The sequence below is a fragment of the Physella acuta genome, unplaced genomic scaffold (assembly GCF_028476545.2).
Source record: "Physella acuta isolate Inbredline_101_S28 unplaced genomic scaffold, ASM2847654v3 ptg001368l, whole genome shotgun sequence".
Taxonomy (NCBI): domain Eukaryota; kingdom Metazoa; phylum Mollusca; class Gastropoda; family Physidae; genus Physella; species Physella acuta.
This window is the reverse complement of record NW_026732883.1, coordinates 224,674-246,272: the sequence shown is the minus strand read 5'-3', so window position 1 is coordinate 246,272 and position 21,599 is coordinate 224,674. Positions and strand designations below refer to the sequence as shown.

Sequence of the window (21,599 nt, the reverse complement as noted above, 5' to 3'; positions counted from 1 at the left end):
CTATTCATGCACTCGTGTCCCAGCCACAGCTATTCATGCACTCGTGTCCCAGCCACAGCTATTCATGCACTCGTGTCCCAGCCACAGCTATTCATGCACTCGTGTCCCAGCCACAGCTAGTCATGCGCCTACAGGTGGGAACAGCACGACATGTGATAAAGAATAATGCTAATCTATATAAAGGTTGATGGTGTAATGAGTTGATTGTTTGAAGGATTGATGATGGGTTGATGATGTAAAATTGTGATGGGTTGATGGTGTGTTGTTAATTAATGGTGTGATGGGTTGATGGTGTGATGGGTTGATTGTGTGATGGGTTGATGATGGTAAAATTGCGATGGGTTGATGGTGTGATGTTAATGGTGTGATGGGTTGATTGGGTGATAAGATCTTAAAATGATGGTGTCGAAATGTGTGATGGGTTGAGGGCTGAGGGTGTGTTGGGTTGATTGTGTGATATGTTGATGATATGATGGGTTGATGATGTGATTGTGTGATGGGTTGATTATGTGTAACTGATTGTACAACATACGTTTAGTTAATACTAATAATAACATATTTAAAAAAAATGAGATTTACGTTTGATAAATTTGATAGGAGAAAACAGCCATGGCCGTTAGTGTCTGACCTGTATGTTTAGCATAAACAAATCAGTACTTAAAAAATAAGTCAAATGTCAATTGCAAGATGTTGTAAAAAAACTTAGCCGGGAAGCAAGTACAATCAAAGCTTGTGTTAAAACGACTGTGCTCAAATGTTGTCTGAACATTCTTTATTTCCTCGCTTCCTCTAAATTTTACATTACCCTCTAATTAAAATAATAATTTCTAGCTTTTTAAATGTCTTTTCAATATTTCTTTCGCTTTTTATTTTTATATCTGCATATTTGTATGTGTGTGTATCTGTAATCACGATAACTTGAATACCGTTACAGCTGGGTTGATGAAATTTCAAATATATGTTATTTATCAAATGTATCTACTTTTCAGCGATTTCCGATAACTAGAAGTGGAATTTATTCTACTTTCAATTTTTCAAAGCCTATAACTTGAGTACTGTTTCCGATAGATAAATGAGATTTCACATGTAAGTAAAAGACCTAATTCTCTGCCATCTGTCATATTTTGAGTAATTTCCGTTGACTGGAAGTAGTAATTTACACTATTTCCGTATTCTCAAACACGCATGTAAATTTGTAAAGTACTAATAATATTCCTCACTATTATACACATTTTTTTTCGGCGTAATTAAAAGAAATTAAAAATGGATTGAAAAACATGTCTATTTTTCGAGTAGCCATCCCCCGTAGTGTTAAATAAGAATTTTTGAGAAAGTTTAGGGGAGATCACTCCAAGTATATTAGTGCATCATTTAAGAAAGGCTGATTATTAAAAGGTTGTTTTTTTTTTTGTACATGAAAACAAATAGCAAATGTCAAGGCCCATAACTCAAAGAATTTCTTTCGCGTTGTGAAATCAGTTATAACCCTTGAAATTGTTTCGTGGATGATTGCGGGCCGGGGGGAGGAATATATCCATTGGTATATTTCTGGAGGCTTATATTCATGGAGTTCATGTCCATTGACGTCCAGTTTATGTACAATGACGTCCAGTTTATGTCCAGTGACTCCCTGACTCGATTCCGGTCAGCCAACCCAAATCCGTATGAAAGCCTTTGATACTAAATATCCTAACTAGTCTCCGTTGATTTCTTAATCCCATTTTCCGGATCAGGTAAGATCATTAAAGGCATTGAATAGTCCGTGACGTTTTTCTAACCCAAAAGCTTTAAGCAATAAACCAGATTAGCACAAGGTAACAGCTGGTATTATGCACAGTTAGTTTAGGTGAATTGTAGAGAATTTAACAGTCGCACAATTTGAGAAAACCTGCCCACACAGCTGATGGGACCAAATGTGAGGCATCACATGTGCAACTTGACATCGGCTGTGTCACAGTAGCTCATGAAAGGGAATCATATAATATAATGTTTCCACTCTTGTTTGATATTGGAGTTCGCTCTCCAAGAGCTGTTGCTGTCCCACCTAAGCAGTGTTTCTTCCCCCGAACAAAATGGAATTTATATAGAAAAGATATACTTTTAACAGTGTCCGCCCCCTCCCCCACCCAGGAAATTTAAGTATGTCTCCCCCCCCCCCCCCAGGAAAATTTTAAGTGACTCCTCGGAGAAAAAGTCTCGAAGAAGCACTGCACCTAACGACCCTTATCAACTTGAGGTTTACAACTCGACACTTTGTGTTGGCATCCACGTACTCGCCTAATTACTTTATAAACGCTCTGGGTAATCGCAATTAATTAATTAATTAATTCTCACTTAGAGAAACGTAGAGTGTGGTCATTTAAGTGGTCTAATGTCTGCTGGACAAGTTTACGTGGTATGCACACTTAACATCTGTTGCTGGTCCCATTCTCTACTAAATAACAAAACTACGCCCACATCAAATTCATAGACAACTCTTTTCTATAGGGGTAACAATTGTGAGAGCTCTTGAAAATCATTTCATAGTCCATCAAACCTGAATGGTGGTTTTGATGCCTGTCTTTGATATTATGCGACACAGCTTGCCCTTAACTGAATGTTCATTTTGAATACGATTCATAAAGACTGAGTGTTTCGGTGGTAGTGTTTTTGTAAGTGATAAATAATCCTGGGTGGTATAGAAGTTTTTCTCTTCATTGTTTTCTCATAATGCTTGTAAGTTTTATTTTTCAACTTCCTGGCCATATAAGGTTGTATCATGTCATGCCTGCATCGAACTCTTCGTCACCTTTTTGATGAATTAAGATTATTTTCTTTATTCATAGCGATGTTTATTTCTAAAAATGTAAACATCTCATTTAGCGTCGCCCCTGGTATCTTTACTCCACCCTCCACAAGGCGGCCCCACCCATAGCACCCTACCTGTAACTCCACTGATCCCATTCAATACTACTAGGTCCAACATTACCGGAAGTAATAGCGTCGGTTATATGCACGATTCCTGCTCACTATAATGTGGTACGGTAATGTAATTGTGCCAATACATATCTGCAACAAAGTGAATTTTTATATAATTTTATCAACACCAAAAGCATATTCTTTTTAAAATCTAATATTTATTTAATTAATAAATGCTACTACAAGTCAGGAAATAACTAGTTGTCTGGGGATTGGGGATCCGGACAAAAGGCCGACATGGACAAAAGACCGATACGGACAAAAGGCCAACATGGACAAAAGGCTGACAAGACAAAAGGCCGACAAGACAGAAGGCCGACGGTTAAAATAGTTATTTTAGTTATTATAGTTATTTACATAGTAGTGTATAATTTATTTTCTACCGTTTTGTGCATTATTACACAAAAGCTTGTTATTAAAAAGGCTTTTTATGAATTAAAAAAAAATACTTGTAAAGAATAGCTGGGTTGCTTCTTACAATTTAGTAAAGCTAGATAAAATAGTAAATCACGCTATTCTATATAAGTTTTCAAAAATGTTGATTTATTATTGTTATTTTTTTGGGTTGAAAAAGCATTCATTTTCTAGTTTTTAGTGCTTTAAATAATAAGATCTTATTTATTAAAACGTTTTTACTTTCTGGTATACACTCTATAGAAAAAGTATTGAAATTGTACACAATAGTTAAAGAGGAGTTTTAGGTTTTACACCTCACCACAAACTTTGACAAACGTCTACGTTTTTCAACCTTCTGGTGCCGGAAAAGCTTAGCTGTGCAGTCGTTTCCGTCTGTGTGTGGGTATGTGGGTGTAGGTGGGCGTGGGTGCGTGCGTGTGTGTGTGTGTGTCTGTGTGTGTGTACACGATAAGTTCAGTACCGCTGTAGGTATATAGGTATGTTGAAAAAATTGCATACATAAGTATTACATTAAATTAGTTATTTTGTCTAAACATTTGAGCCATTTCCGATAACGAGCAGTGTTGTATACTCTATTTCCAATCTCTTAAAAAGCCGATAACTTAAGTACCATTAAAGTTAGGTAAAAAAAAATTCGCATTCAAGTATGAGATTTTATGTGCAGATGTCATTCAAAATCTGAACACTTTCGATAGCCGGATATTGCGCTGGACTCTATACCACTGGGAACACGAAAACTAGAGAACTGTTTCTGTTAAGTAGACGATATTTCACATTGAAGTAAACGAACTTACACGTGAATCATTCAAAATTTTGAGTGAATTCAGATCAGGGGTGTATTAAGCTTAAGCGGGCTGAACTTTTTTGGGGGCCCCTGGTATATAAATTATATATATATATATATATATATATATATATATATATATATATATATATATATATATATATATATATATATATATATATGATATTTTGAAAAAAGAATTGAAATAAGCTAGTGATTCAAATATTAAAATATTGCTTTTTAAAGTAAAAAGACGCAACAATTTTGCTTTAAAATGAAATTGGAAGAGAAAATTTAGAAGACCCTGAACATCGGGGGGCCCTTGAATACAGCCCTCTCAGCCCAATACCCCCTTAGTCCACCGCTGCTTACGATTTTTGGAAATGTTACTCTTTTATTATTACGGTTTCTAAAAAAAATTACTAAAATTGCACATTAATTTTTTTACTGTTCCAATTAGCTATACGAAGTTTCATACATAGATAAGTGTTATAATTCGCCGTTTTTGTGTAAAATATTGAGAGATTTCCGGCGTCTGCAATTATTACTTTACCACTATTTCCGATTTTTAAAAATAAGTTAATCAATATTTCCTTTACAAAGTACTGATTTTGCAATATGCTAATTTTTTTTTTCCGGTGCGTTTCTATTCTGTTTAAACAAAAATCAGCTAATAGACCTGGAATTCATTGTTGATGTCACATTGCATTGTGATCGGGTCTTTAACCCCGTGCTAAGTTACAAGGAAACTGCTTCGCTGGCCAGTTTCCACCAGAGGCGTAGCGACCCTTCCCGGCGCCCGGGGCGAACTTTCAATTTGGCGCCCCCCCCCCCGCTTATATATATATATATATATATATATATATATATATATATATATATATATATATATATATATATATATATATATATATACATATGTGTGTGTGTATAATTATGTGTGTGTGATAGTGTGTTTATATATAAGCTTGTGTGTGGGTAAGAGTGTATTTGTGTGTGTAAGCGTGTGTGTAAGGGTGTATGCTACAGTCCGGACAAGGTTTAATAATTACATTGTATGATTTTCATTCCTTAAAACTTTACGACAATTTAATTCCCATTAAGATGCGTTTAATTTTTTTTGCGAAAGATTAGTAATGTCAGTAAAAAACAATAAGCCTGATCTGTGTTAGAGGGTAGTTTGTAGCTAACGCTAATATGTTTAGACCAGCCTTTTATGTTCTAGTTTTGGAACGATCTCTGTTGTGATATGGTACATAGTTGGATTCGAAGTTTGTTAGAGTAAGGACACACAAGTGACATACAAGAAGAAGTTATCAGAAATATTTATTGTTCACATTGGAATACGACATGGGTATTTCGTTGATTGGTTGATGGTATGACAAAACAAGCTAGAGAAAACAAACTGAATCCAACGGATGTTAACAGCTCGTAGTCTTGGATTTCGCAGATTTGCCCTGCCTTCTCGCACACTGAGTTTCTTCCAGGCATCTCTTCGGGGGGGGGGGGGGGGCGAAGCCCCCCGAAATTTTTTTACCGCCCCCCCTCTCGAACGAAATGAAATTTATATAATTTATATATAGAAAATATATACGTTTAACAGTGTCCGCCCCCCCCCCCTCGAAGAAAGTCTACCGCCCCCCCCCTCGAAAATTTCAAGTGCCCCCCCCCCCCCCCCGGAGAAAAAAGTCTGGAAGAAACACTGCTCGCACAACGTCAACAACAAATGCAGAACTAATTGTATTGATTGAAGAAGCAGTAACAATCAATTTAATGATAGCCCATGACGTTCTGATTATAATCAGCAGCAATAAAACGCGTTTTAACACTCTAAGAAAAAGTAGAATTCAAATGCATGGTCAAAAAAATTCAATCAGGATCTATAACTAAATGTGGTCTCTTTTACTGTATAGCTTGGAGCTAGGTTACAGACAGTGGAGAATGAAATAAGAGCATGGAAAAAAGTGGTGGTTAGTGGCTTAGGGATTCAAGAATCCGTGATATTTAGTTCTCTTTAATATAGTTCAGTGATCCAGGTAAGATGTAATGCAATCAATCAAAAGTATCTGATCTCTCACGTTGAAGTTGAGAGAATCGTAAGAATCTTACAAAGAACTAGTCGCGTCTTTTTTTAAAACAAAACTAGCTATTGAAATTGTACATTACGCGTTAATACACTTGGTTTCTTTACTAAGTGTTAAGAGAGTTATCTACTCACCAATCCAGTACAAATACTTGCGATTTTTGTTAGCGAAAAAAGCGCCCCCCACACACACTCATCACAACCATCTTGGACAAAGTTTGTAGAGCGGTTTTTCACGTAACTGACTTTTTTTTTAAAAATGTTACACAATTATACAATGCACAGTACAATTCGTTTCTTTCTGAGAGCTAAAGGTTGTTTACTCAGAATCCTGTGTCATTTTGCTATTTTATTTAGCCTAAAAGCGCCCCCTGCACCATCTTGATAAAAGTCACTGACGTATTTTACAGTTCAACAATCGTACAATACGTTTTAATACAATTGGTTTCTTTTAATAGCGGTAACGTTTATCGACTCAACAATCTAGTGTAAATTCTTCCGTTTTAAGTCTCGAAAAAGCGCCCCCCCCCCCCCCCATCTAGGAAAAGCTTCAAAGCGGTTTTGCCGGTCACTGTTTCTTAAGAGTATATGTTTTACAGTTAGTAGTCGAGGTAGAAAACAGTTAAATCAGTATGTAAAGGCTTGTAGCCATTACATTTCTTAACTTAGACAGTTTATAATTCAAAACTGCAGCATAAAATCAGCTTTAAAAATTTTTTCCCACCCCTTTTGGCGCCCCCATAGGGTCGGCGCCCGGGGCGGCCGCCCCCCCGCCCCCCCCCTAGCTACGCCTCTGGTTTCCACCCATTAGCACGACAGAAAAAAAGGGTTAAGCACAAAGCATGAGGAAGAAAGTTAAAAAGCTTGTAAAAAACTAAAAAGCAAAGCTTGAATTATTGAATGCAGGGCGGTGTGATTTAGTTGTAAGGTCCTGCATATATGGAGTAGTTAGGGTTGTGACGATTATATTCAAAACGAGGCATAATCCAAAGACTGAATACAATGCACTAACTGCATATCATTTAACAAATGATTACCATGTAATAATTCAGGTAGAGTGTGGTCATCACTAAGCCCATCCGCTTTTGGGTGGACTCTATTAGGAGGTTCTATTACATTACAGTATCACCCATTGGATGCCTACCCTAACCAATGGCGTAGCGAGGTCGGATGTCACCCGGTGTGGCACTTAATGGTGCCACCCCCCCCCCAGAGGCGTAGCGACCGTTTCCGGGGACAAACTTTCAAACTTTCGATTTGCACCACCCCCCCCTCTCGAACTTTCGATTTTACCCCCCCCCCCCCCCCCTTAAATTTTCGATTTTCACCCCCCCCCCCCTCCTCAAACTTTTGATTTGCACCCCCTCAAGTTTTCTTCTATATATTTTTGCTCTTTTTTGCCTTGGTGTCACCCCCCCCCCCCTAAATGGTGTCACCCGATGCGGTCCGCACACCCCGCCCCCCCCCCCCTCGCTACGCCTCTGACCCTAACAATATAACTCAACGATCGGTAGTTTGGTGTAAAGCAAAAACAAGATCTAGATCTACCACTGGACTGTGAAATTTCTCTTCAATGATTCTTTTGTGAAACCCCTACTGATGAGAACTGTCTATGTATTAGCTGCAAGCGTTTTTTTTGTTGTTATTCTCTACGTCAATGGTGTGCTATAGCTGCTGGTGTTAAATTTACATATCAGGTAAATTTAATGTCCTAGAGCAATTACGCTTAATTAAATGACAAGTAAAATAGAATTAATTAGAATTATCGTGGGCGTTTAATAAACTATCTTGCGTATGCCACCATTCTATGTACATGTGTTGATCATTGGGTGAGCAACGTAGTACCTATTGGATACGTCGCAGTAAAAAACTTATATTTTTGGTCATTAGCTAAATGTGCATGTTCATTGATGCTAGCACCCAAACCACTATAAATACACGTTGTCGCACCACAAGAGGATATCAACACAAGTTACGAATCATACAGCTATCAAATTTGGTAAGAGTTTCTTCGACAAAACTAGGTATGGTGCATCCGTGTTAGCACGTTGCTGTTGGTCATAGCGTACTCGTTTACACTTGTACATATAGCTTTGTGTACATGTTGTGTTGTCTATTGAGGTATACATGTAAATTTATGTACTTTTGGTGTATATGTAGTATGATATACTTATAATGTACTTGTGTTGTCGTGAACATGTAACATTATATCAGTCGGATTTAATATATATATATATATATATATATATATATATATATATATATATATATATATAGAGAGAGAGAGAGAGAGAGAGAGAGAAGAAATGGGATTTGGATTGTTTAGTTCGTCCATAGCGTTAATGAAAGAAATGATCTTATTATGTCAGAAAATACCAAAATTACCAATTTGATTGATTTTGTTGAAATACTTTTAAAAATAGAAACACTGGTTAAAAGTTATTTTCTTTTGAAAGTTTTAACATCTAGGGGTTACACTTCCTTCCTTTCACATAGCATTTCAATACATCCCAGTGTGTATCGTGAACGTAATCCACTGCTTCTAACTCCTACGTGTCTTGTTGAACACATGTGTTTTAAAAATCAAGATCGCCTGGTGCGACCAATTTGACACGCACAATAGGCTTGGAAGAATATTTTTCTATATGAAAAGAGATTGTCGTGTTTCTGTTGTTCAGCTCTCATCATTATCGCCTCTTAGCCACAGCTAGTCATGGCGTCCCAGCCACAGCTAGTCATGGCGTCCCAGCCACAGCTAGTCATGGCCCCCCCCCCCCCCCCCCCCAGCCACAGCTAGTAATGGCGTCCCAGCCACAGCTAGTCATGGCCTCCCAGCCACAGCTAGTCATGGCTTCCCAGCCACAGCTAGTCATGGCGTCCCATCCACAGCTAGTCATGGCGTCCCAGCCACAGCTAGTCATGGCGTCCCAGCCACAGCTAGTCATGGCCCCCAGCCACAGCTAGTCATGGCTTCCCAGCCACAGCTAGTCATGGCGTCCCAGCCACAGCTAGTCATGGCGTCCCAGCCACAGCTAGTCATGGCGTCTCAGCCACAGCTAGTCATGGCGTCCCAGCCACAGCTAGTCATGGCGTCCCAGCCACAGCTAGTCATGGCGTCCCAGCCACATCTAGTCATGGCGTCCCCGCCACATCTAGTCATGGCGTCCCAGCCACAGCTAGTCATGGCGTCCCAGCCACAGCTAGTCATTGCCTCTCAGCCACAGCTAGTCACAGAGGCGTAGAGAAGGGGGGGGGGGCGGGGGGACATATGTCCCCGGGCGCCGACCGTAGAGGGCGCCGAAATGGGTTGGAAAAATAAATTGAAAGGTTGAGGGGGGGTGCAAATCGAAAGTTTAAGGGGGGGGGGGGGTGTAAAGTTTGTCCCCGGGCGCCGGGAAGGGCCGATACGCCTCTGGCTAGTCAAGCACCTACCGGTGGGAACACCCGTCGTACGATAAAAAACAATGCTTTGCTACATGAGGGTTGATAGTGCAATGAGTTGATAGTGTTAAGGGATGATGTAAAATTGTGATGGGTTGAATGTGTGAAGTTCATGATGTGATGGGTTGATTGTGTGATAAGATATTAAGATGATGGTGTGGGTGTGTGATGGGTTGAGTGTGTGATCTGTTGATATGATGGGTTGATGGGTTCATAAGTTGATGGTGTGATTCTGTGATGGGTTGATGATATGATGGGTTGATTGTGTGATGTGTTGATGATGTGTAACTGATTGTTTTTACAAAACACGTCTTGTTAATAATAATAAAAATAATTATTTTTCAAAAATATTAATTAATTTTAATGAAGTTGATAGGAGAAAACATAACCATCGCCGGCAGCGTCTGACCTCTAAGATTAGCATAAAGCAAATCAGTACTTTAAAAATATTAATTATGTCAAAGGTCAATTGCAAGATGTCATCTAGAAATAAAAAATAAATAAAAGTTAAATCAAAGCTGGTGTTAAAACGACTATGCTTCAGATGTTCTCTAAGCATTTTTTATTTCCTTGTTTCCGCTAAATTTTACATTACCCTCTTATCAAAATAATAATTTCTAGTCTTTTAAACTCGACTAATATAATTTCTCAGTGTCATTTGAATATATTCTTTTCGCTTTATTCGTTTTATTTCTACACCCCCCCCCCAACTTGTTTATTACCCAGAAACGCAGGACTCATTGAAAAAACCGAAACTTGCATTGCTGATTCACTTTAACAAGAGCTGGACACTGAAACCACTGAATTCAACAAGCCCTATCAGAATCACTGACTCGCTCTACCAACGGAGACCGAGGGTATGTATAGCTCTATTTCTTATAACATTCTATACTATATAATGGCTTGTGACAACAGTTAGCTCATAGAGCTTAATGTTAATAACTAGCAATGTTAAACAAGCTAAATAATTGACTTTAACGACGTTGTGTTCTGGATAGTATTCAAAGTTTGTTATGTGAAATCATTTTCATGTCAAATTGCTAATTTCAAGGCATAAAAAAACTGCAATTGCCTACGATTTTACACCTTTAACTTTTGTTTCGTACTTGGAAAGATGACCGTGTATTTTGACTCTGTGATTTTACTCGCCCATCAGATGTTTGTGCTGGCTATCTTCGCTCTGACCTTGACATTGACATCTGCCACCCCGGAGGACAATTGGCACATCTTCAAGGCCAAGCACAACAAGACCTACTCGCCTTTCGAAGACGGGAACCGTCGTAACATCTGGCAGGCAAACCTGAAGAAGATCGAGGAACACAACGAGCTGTATAGGATGGGGATCAAAAGCTTTTATCTGCAGGAGAATAAATATGCTGATATGGTGAGATGGGGGATAACTGTGTTTATATTGTAAGGGGAAATAAATATGCTGATATGGTGAGATGGGAGATAACTGTGTTTATATTGTAAGGGGAAATAAATATGCTGATATGGCAACATGGGAGATAACTGTATTGATATTGTTAGGAAAAAGCTGATATGGTAAGATGGAAGATAAATATGCTGATATTCTAAAGGGAAATAAATATGCTGATAGGGTAAGATGGGAAATAACTATGTTTATATTGTAAAGGGAAATAAATATGCTGATATGGTGAGATGGCAGGTAACTGTGTTGATATTGTAAGGGGAAATAAATATTTTGGTTTTATAAGATGGGAAATAAATATGTTTATAAAGGGGAGATAAATATTCTGGTGTTCTTTGGGGGTGAACAGGAGTAGGAATTTTAATATGCGAAGAATCTAAAATAGAGCGGAATCAAATATGCTGATATAGTAGGAGGGTGTGGACGGGATAAAAGAAGTAGATTTAAGGCAAACACTCATATAATGCCAAATCTGACTTGGTAAATAGTTTTTTTTAATATCGGTATTTTTAAAGATACTTGGGTACAGCAAGTATGCAGATAGGTAGCTGGGGTGGGTAATATATTATTTCCTGAACATATAAAGTAATATGAGCTACATTCAGAAAACAGAATACTGCAGGTGAAATATAATTTACCTGTAGTTTTTTTTTTCCTCGGTATACAACAAGATTGTGCTTTGGACCTCGAGCCTGTACTTTCACCAAAACGAGTTAGGTATCTATTAGTGCCGAGTGAATCATCTCTAGGACATAACGACCGAACTCGAGACGTCTGAGCTAGCTATTAATCTCTAAAGCTCAACCACACCAATATAGATAGCTGATAATGTAAACCAAAGTACAAACGTGTCAACGTTTCTTTCCCTGAGTTCCATTTTTAGTTTCTCGTATACGAAGTATAGACGACGTATTGTAATCGTGCAAAAAAACAATTGGGAGTGATGTCCCCTAAACTTTCTGGAATATTCTTATATAACACTAAACGAGATGGTACATCACGATATAAATAAGATTTTTAAGCCATTGTTAATTACTTAAACTTTTAAAAATAGAATAAAATCTCGTAGATAAAAGAATTGTACACCTAGTGAACAAAAAACAGTATGTGTATAATAGTTCGGAATATTATTAATACTTTAGCTAGGTTGATGAAATTTAATATATAAGTATTATATCAAATGTGTTGTTCTCTATCAACTTTTCAGCGATTTCCGATAACCGGAAGTGGAACTTATTCTACTTTTAATTTTTCAAAAGCCTTTAACTTTAGTACTGTTTCAGATAGATAAATGAAAGTTCATATGTACGTAAAATATCTAAATTTCTGCCTTCTGTCAAATTTTGAGTAATTTCCGTTTACGCTATTTCCGATTTCTAAAAAATCGCTTATGAATTTATCTAATACTAATAACATTCCGCACTATTATACACAAACTGTTTTTCGTGCAATTCTTTTTTCTACGAGATTTTATTGTATTTTAAAAAAGTTAAAGTAATCAAAAGTGGATTCAAATCATGTCTGTATCCCGAGTTGCCATTCCTCGTAGTGTTTTATAAGAATATTCGAGAATATTCGAGAAAGTTTTGGGGAGATCACTAAAGTTAAAAAAGTTAAAGTAATCAAAAGTGGATTCAAATCATGCCTGTATCCCGAGTTGCCATTCCTCGTAGTGTTTTATAAGAATATTCGAGAATATTCGAGAAAGTTTTGGGGAGATCACTAAAGTTTTATTATTCTTCAGATACACGAAGGCTACAACAGTGATTATCTTTGTATATTATGTGCATTACTTCCCCTTGATTACACTGGCTTGTAAACTTGTCGTGTATTTTATCAGACCAACGAAGAGTTCACCAAAACGATGAACCGCCACCGGATCACAGTGAAACTCGATAACGTCACCACAGGTTCATTCAAGCGCGACCTGGCCTCGTCAGTCGACTGGCGACAATATGGTGTGGTCACCGATGTCAAAGATCAAGGTTATTGCGGGTCATGCTGGGCTTTCTCCACGACCGGGTCAATCGAAGGTCAACATGCCTTGGCCACTGGCGAACTCGTTAGCCTGTCCGAATCTAATTTGGTTGATTGCTCGACAGGTAGGGAAATGTGGAAAACATTATTTTTAAAATCAAAAACAAAGTTTACATAAGACATACAAATATCGGGCATGATGAAATAAAAAGTTCCCTTTTAAGCCTGAGGGTCTGTGGGTCAAGTGAAGTAGAGTTTACCTGTTTCTGTGACCTCGGCATATGAAGGGATAGTGTGGTCAGCACTATGTAGGCCTACATATTCACGGCTATTTAGGTCCGTTACATGCAACATTTAGTCGATTATTTAACTAGTCACCACTGTTTGGTAACATCAAATTCCCGATGGGCCCTAATGAACGGTGCTGTGTTTAGTGTTTTGATGAAAATAAACGGAAATTATTTATTTATTTTTTACCATTTTACCATTCCGTCATACCAAGTCGTAAAATTCAGGAAAAAAATGCAGAATAAAAACTTCAGTCTGGGGTTTGGGGTCCCTTTTAAAATTTCCCGGCCACTTGGATACAACCGGTCCACCCCTGATATCAGCGATCATTCTAATAATGCAAGCTAACGCTAACGCGATTTTAGCTTATCTACCCAAACGAACTCTACAGTCATAGGTATCTTTTAAATCGTGTCAATGAAAATCAAAACAATGCAAATGATTTTCGTTTTACTTTTTGAAAAATTAAAACTACGGATTAATTATCGCCAAAGTATTTTTACGCAGTAGCACGGTTTTCATTTGGGAGGCTTTTAAAAATATGAGTTAATGATTTAAAAAACATGTCCATTTCTAATGTGCTTTTACTGCCCTCACCTTTACAGAAAACAATGGATGCGATGGTGGTTTCGTGTCTAAAGCTTTTGATTACGTCATCCATAATAACGGTATTGATAGAGAGGCCAGTTATTCTTACACGCCTACGGTAGGAAATTATAGATTAGTGAATTTGATGCATCACATGTAGGAAGTTAAAGATTAGTGAACTGAGTGAATTATATATATATTTTTATATTTATGAAAAACATAAGTATCATTAAGTGTAATCTAAGTGTTTATCAGGTGTTCTTTGCTTAGGGAAAATGTGACAATGCCATCATTAAATTAATGTTTTTTTTTCATAAAACACAGACAAATTGTTCTATTTTAACACGTTTTTCTTAACTCAGCTTCGCGTTTGTGGATGTGTGGATTTGTTTGTTGTTAAAATTGACATCGAAAATTAGCCCACTTCTGATTGCTCTAGAGACCTGAAATTTGGCATGCATGCTACTTTCGCCTAACAATTTCAGATGCAATCATAAAAACTAGCAATTAGTGAACGTAATTAGCTTAATTTAATTACGCCCCAAGGACCATAAAATTGAGGACATGATTTCTAAAGATACCGACAAGACTTGAGCCCTATTGACACAGTTACTTCGGCCCCAATCGATGTGAGCGCGCTGGCCGTGATCGTATAGTGGTTAGTACTTCGCATTGTGGCCGCGACAACCCAGGTTCGAATCCTGGTCGCTCAAGATTTTTAGTCCGTGTATTTATAAACACTTTTTTAAAAACCACGTTTTTCATGTGTAGCAACGGACTAAAAAGGAGAAAATAAAATACTTAAAAAAAACTTTTTAAAAAACTACGTTTTTTATGTGTAGCAACGGACTAAAAAGGAGAACGGACACTGTAACACATTGTTAACGGTGACACGGTTGGTACGCTGGGCATGCTAAAATACACATAAACACGTTTTTCCTTTTAACTCAGCTTCGCGTTTATTTGTTTGTTTATGGGAGATTTGATCACGTGATTCGTGAGTAGATCTCCACGCCAGCAACGTAAATTACACCCTTTCTCTGTTTAAAGCGTATCGGTCGCTCAAGATTTTTTTAGTCCGTGTATTTAAAAACACTTAGTCAAGTCATAATTAATCAAGTGATTAGATAAAGTAGAAAATAAACTACATAAAAAACTTTTTAAAAACCACGTTTTTCATGTGTAGCAACGGACTAAAAAGGAGAAAATAAAATACTTAAAAAAAAACTTTTTAAAAAACCACGTTTTTCTTGTGGACTAAAAAGTAGAAAATAACTATTTACATACATTTGATGACAACAAACGTGGGTCGGGCAGATGGGTCGGGAAATTTGATGGTGAACGTACCCACGTTTTTTGTCATCAAATGTATGTAAATAGTTATTTTCTACTTTTTAGTCCACAAGAAAAACGTGGTTTTTTAAAAAGTTTTTTTTAAAGTATTTTATTTAAATTTGACTTGTTCTTGTTTTATTTTTTTTTCCCAGCAAGGTGCCTGTGCTTTTTCAAGCGCGGCAGTGGGGGCAAAAATCAGCTCCTACAACACTATAGAAAAGGGCAACGAGCTCGCTTTACAACAGGCTGTGGCTGGGGTATGTAACGGCCTCGATTGTTATGTCTTTTGGTTGATGGCAGGTCTTTTTAAAAACTTGTTAGGCTGAATTATTCATTAAAAATAATTCCATTATAAGACAAGCTAGCTTGGTTCTTATTATTTACACGAACGCAAGTGTATATTTTACACACTTTGAATCCGGTGTTTAGGGTCTGCTCTATGTTAAGTTTAGGAATTGGATCATGGATAGGTCATGAGCAAGTGTATCGTACGATTAAGAGTTAGGTCTACAGCAGAGGTTGGAGCTACAAGCAGGTGAAGGATTAGGTTATACTGCTGCAAAGCTGTCGAGATTGTAAAAAGCTAGTAAAAAATGTTTCTTACGAGATCAAGGAAGTGGTCCATAACTTGACTCTATGTGAAATGCTTTGGGTATAATATATGTACTGCATTGCCCATAGAGTCTATTAAACGTAGGTTTTATACACTTTTCTGTAGACATCTTTGAACGTTTATTTAACAAGTCGGGCCAATTAATGTTGCTACAGACGTCAGTCACCATTTATATTCAGTGTTGCTATAGACGCCAGTCATCCTTTTATAATTTCCTTTGACAGGTTGGGCTTATCACTATTGCTATAAACGCCAGTCACCTTTTTATATTCACTGCTGCTATAGACGCCAATCACTCTTTCATATTCAGTGTTGCTATAGACGCCAGTCCCCGTTTCAGATTCAGTGTTGCTATAGACGCCAGTCAGTCTTTCATATTCAGTGTTGCTATAGACGCCAGTCACCGTTTTATATTCAGTGTTGCTATAGACGCCAGTCACCGTTTCATATTTTCATTTGATAGGTCGGGCCCATCAGTGTTGCTATAGACGCCAGTCATCAGTCCTTCCAGCTGTATGGCGGAGGTGTGTTTTATGAGTCTAGGTGCTCTAGCGTAGTACTCGATCATGCGGTGCTGGTAGTGGGTTATGGAAGAGGGGGCGGTGAGGACTACTGGATTGTCAAAAACAGGTATTTGAAACTGTTGTTTTTGGCTCTGAATTAGTTTCTGGTGGGGTCTATACATGTTTTAGTTTTTACATCCGGGGTCATGTTTTTGTTTTTACATCTGGGGTCATGTTTTTGTTTTTACATCCGGGGTCATGTTTTTGTTCTTACAGCCGGGGTAATGATTTTGTTTTTTCTTCCGATGTCATGTTCTACATCGAGATCATGATTTTTAAATGCATCTGGGGTCAAATTTTTGTTTTCTACATCAGGGATCATGTTTTTGTTTTCCACAGCTGGGGTGAATCTTGGGGAATGAGCGGCTACATCAAGATGACCAGAAACGCGAACAACAATTGCGGGATAGCCTCAAACGCTCTGTACCCAATCGTTTAAAAATCATGAGAATTCCTCTCGTTAAAATAATCTGCTCACTTTTCCTATATCTTTACCCCATATAACTTAAAATTGCTGACAACCACAAAACTAAATCCTTACTCCCTATAACTTATATAGCTTACAACAACAATACTAAACCCTTACTCCCTATAAATTATCTAGCTTATAACCACAATACTGAATCTTTACTGACTATAACTAATCTAGCTTACAATCACACTACTTAATACTTACCCCCTATAACTTACCTTGCTATCACACACAAACATCTGCTTTATTATTAATCATATATCTATTTTGCTTTCTTTAAAACTTTCCATGACATAGCTTATTGCAGAATTATTTACATGATACTATTATTATAGTGGTACAGTTAAACCAAATGCACCAGCTGTAAACTATATTTTCATTTCATTAAAAAGGAAATTGTGAAATTTTTGTTAATTTTCCTCTTTTAATTTGTATTTGTAATTTTAATAATAACTAGACTACCCGTTATCTAGTTAGATTACTGGGTTTCGGGGGTCATCCATAAATGACATCACGTCTGTCAGCACTTATCATCCCAAAATAACCAGACCCCACATTCAAAAAGACGTTTTTTATATGTTAAAAAATCTACTAAACTCTACTTCACCTGCCCAGTGTCCCGCCAAGTCTCAGACATGTTTGAATTTTGTGGTTTGTTCTTGGTTGGACAAAGGCTATGGAAGCAAATCCAAAAAAAGAAAAGCAGGCTGAAATCCGAGTCAATGGCCTCAATGGCGCATAACCAGTTGACACGTAACGCTTAATTGTACTGGAGGCGTGGTTGGGTCGGCAAAAAGCTCATGGTTGATAAATTTGAACAAAGTCTCGAGTTCAAACCCACTGGCAGATAAATCTCGATCCCCTTCAACACTAATAATTAAGAACGAAGAAGATGAAGAAGAAGTTTGAATTAAAAAAAAATATTCCGGCCGAGCATGGCTCTGACCACACTATCCCTTCATATGCTGAGAACATAGAAACAGGTGAACTCTACTTCACCTGCCCTGTGCTCCGCGAAGTCCTGATAGTCGACCTTATCATTCACATGTAGGCCGTAAGAAAAAAATAATTAAAAACATTGTTGTAAAAAGAAAATAAATCTTTTTACTATTACTAAAGTCATTGTTCTAAACTCTTATAATTAATGTGGTTAATCTACCTATGAATATATCAATAAATTAACTAACGGCTTTGAATTAGTTTGTAATTAACAGTGTCTTTAAGAAGGAACAATATTTACCACCCAAAATCCTATTTTACAGCTCTACACATAATGCAGATTCTCCCAAATAACAAATCAGAAAAACAAACAAACAAAAAAATGAGTTATCAAACATCACTATTCAGTCAAAGTTAAGCAATTGTTCTAAAACTTTAAAATTAATGTGGTTAATCTACCTATGAATAAATCAATAAATTAATTAACGTCTTTAAATAAATTTGTGATTAACAGTCCGTCTGAAAACAAAAATTGTTCTCTACCTACATACTATTTTACAGCTCTCCACATAGAGTAGAACCATTTACAATAGTCAATCAGACAAATAAATATTCAAACATGTAAACAAACTTGAGTTTTAGTAGTATACTAGACTACCCGTCATCCGTTGGATAACTGTGGGTTTCGGGGGTCATCCATAAAAAACATCACGTCTGTCACTTATGGTCACAAAAAACCAGACCCCACATTCAAAAAGAAGTTTTTTATCTTTTAAAAACACAGAAAACACCGATTTCGGACTCTCCCTTCATATACTGACGTCACAGGTGACCTACTCAACTCTACTTCACCTGTCCAGTGCCCCGCCAAGTTCAGATAGGCAACTTTATCATTCACATCTAAAAAAAATGAAAACAAAAATTATCATTGACGTATTGGTCAATGTTGTTAGCAACCGACCACGCCTCCAATAAAGCGAGTAAACTTACTATATCTAGCTCTAGAACCTAGATAGATAAATACGATGTATTCTCGAATTAGATGTTCATTAAAGCTAAACAAAGATTTATATAAAATAAGGCCTGAAATAGATTCTAGATGTAGAATTTGCATTAAGTCTAGATCTAGAATTTACGTAAAGTCTAGTGACCTAGATCTAAATCAAGATCTAAAATCTAGATTTCATAAAACATGTTCTTCCTTCGACAGCTGATCTGTAGATCTAGAGAAATTTATCGTTAAACTAAATGAAAAAGACAGTTGAAAATTGATTTTAAGTGTTGGAACGTAATAAATACAGCAAACGGACGTATTGTTAAAGTTATAGCCGACAGAAAGTTAGCTTTAGAACGCGTTAAACTTTGGAATGGGAACACAATCTTCTTCGATAGAGGCCGCCATTTTATTGTACTAAAAAGTAAACAAAAATGTGACGTCACTCTTCCGTCGTGTCTGGTGGTTTTTCTAATCTTTTCTTCTCTTCTTCTTCTTCGTTCTTAATTTTTGAATATGGTGGGGGATTCAGACAACAAGACCAACTTCGTGGACAAACCGGACTGTGGTTTCCAGTTTGTCAGGTGTCCCATATAATTTTTCCCTGAGTGGGGTGGGCTGGGGCCAGTGTCTGCCTCTTGCCTGGCTATACAGAGTGCAATCCTGGAGTACGTGCTCAGTGTTTTCCGGGGCCTTGCCACAAGGGCACATTTCGCTACACCCAACCTTCAGTTTTTTGTGCATGTGTTGATTTAGTCTGTTGTGGCCTGTTCTGAGTCGAAAGATTATGTATTGTTGTTTTCGTGTTAAATTGTAATAGCCGTCGTCTTTAATGTAGTGAGGGTGTGACAGACCACATTTGCGTTTGTTTGTTTTTAATTATTCTTTTTATTTCTTTTGGGTGTAGCGAAATTTCCGGTTGTGGTTTCTTTCCCCCAATTTTTGCCAGCTGGTCTGCGATCTCGTTACCCTGGATCTGGCAGTGGCCCGGGATCCACTGCAGCACAATTCTGCTGCAGGTATTTTTAAGCCTCTCTAGTGCTGTCATAAATCTTTTAAAATTAATGTGATTAATCTACCCATGAATAACAATAAATTAATTAACGTCTTTAAATAAATTTGTGATTAACAGTCTGTCTGAAAACAATTTTTTTTCTCTACCTACATACTATTTTACAGCTGTCCACATAGAGTAGAACCATTTACAATAGTCGATCAGACAAATAAATATTCATGTAAACAAACTTGAGTTTTAGTAGTATATATATATAGATAGATTTACAAAAAAAAAGGTTTTTATCAATTATTATTAAAAATACTGCTGTTGAGACGGCCTTCGTGAGTGGGTTAAGTGCGGTAAATTCTGGTGTTAAAATATAATTTGTGTATCTGTTTTACGTGTCGATGATACCAGTTTGTATTCTGTGCTTTCGTTTTCTTTTTCTGTTGATGGCCCAGTGTTTCCGGGAACGCTTGGACAATAGAAAATAATATCGCTCTAAAACAGGGGTCTCCAAACTTTTCAGTCCGAGGGCCGCATTAACTATCAAATTTCAGTTCGTGGACCAGTTTCTTCCAGACATGTCTTTGATTTTTCTGGGCAAAGTTCTTCAGCCAGCGCCTACAAACGTTTTTTCCGTGGACAAGGGGATCTCCGCGGGCCGGATGAGAGGACCTCGAGGGCCGCATGTGGCCCGCGGGCCGTAGTTTGGAGACCCCTGCTCTAAAATACAGTGTGATGTATTTGTGTGCATCCAAGTTACTGAACGTGATTAATTACGGTTTTGATCTTTCCTGCAGTCTTGATGGACTGTCTGTGCAATAGTTATTGTCTTTTTTTATCAGCTCATTGTATTTTTTCGCCTGCTTCACTGCCTCTACCATTGTTAAACCCGTTCAATCTCAGGTATCTTCTCCTTATGGAAAATACGTAACATGTCCATACTGTAACGTAATATGTAACATGTCCATACTGTTTGACTTTTGAGATTTCGTTTCCTAACGATTGTCATCATATCACCTTAATGACCTTTTGACCCCGTGCGTCTTTTCATGCTTATCTTCACTAAAGTTTTAATATTAATATTATGGTTTTTATAGAATTAATGCGATATTTTATTCTACGAACAGAGTTTTCTCTTTAAAAAAAAAAAAAGTTATAAAACAAAGATGTACATTGACTTTATCATAACAGTTATGTTATTTCTGTAGGCAGAATATGTGAGTTGCTGAACGCGTTTTACGATTGGGTCACCGGATGTGAAGTGACTTAAATATTGTTTACAACAAACGTAATTCCGATGTTATAAATATTACAGGTCCCAGGACAAATCTCAGCTAGGACTCCTGCTTCGGTTCGAATAAAACAGAGTGAAGGACACACACATACACGTTCAGCTCACGACACACCGTGTGGGGTTGGTTTGTGGTAGGTGTGGGTAGGGTGTGGGGTAGTATGAGATATCCGTCGTTCAAATGTTTGTATTGAGGAGCAGATGGAAAACCTTTCGACCAATGAAATATTTAACTTCCCCCTTCTCCCTCAGTGAGCTCTGCTATTCATATTACTTCTGCATTGATATGAAGACATGCCTTGGCCCCAATACTTCGTGTCATAAACATGTCGTTCAATAACTACCTTTAGACTTTCGTGAATTCGACAGTACCAATGCTGTCACTGAAAATGTTTGCTTTAAAACACTATCAAATGGTCGT

At 37.4% G+C, this 21,599-nt stretch overlaps 1 protein-coding gene across 1 annotated transcript; it reads left to right on the top strand.

Moving 5' to 3' along the window:
- Nucleotides 1-10,474: 10,474 nt before the first annotated feature.
- LOC131927044 (procathepsin L-like) lies at nt 10,475-17,044 on the top strand. The gene is made up of 7 exons (XM_059282700.1): nt 10,475-10,540; nt 10,840-11,067; nt 12,956-13,217; nt 13,986-14,086; nt 15,456-15,560; nt 16,380-16,546; nt 16,819-17,044. Exons 2-7 carry the CDS (start codon nt 10,840-10,842, stop codon nt 16,916-16,918), a joined length of 963 nt encoding a protein of 320 aa, XP_059138683.1. The 5' UTR covers nt 10,475-10,540; the 3' UTR covers nt 16,919-17,044.
- Nucleotides 17,045-21,599: the final 4,555 nt, after the last annotated feature.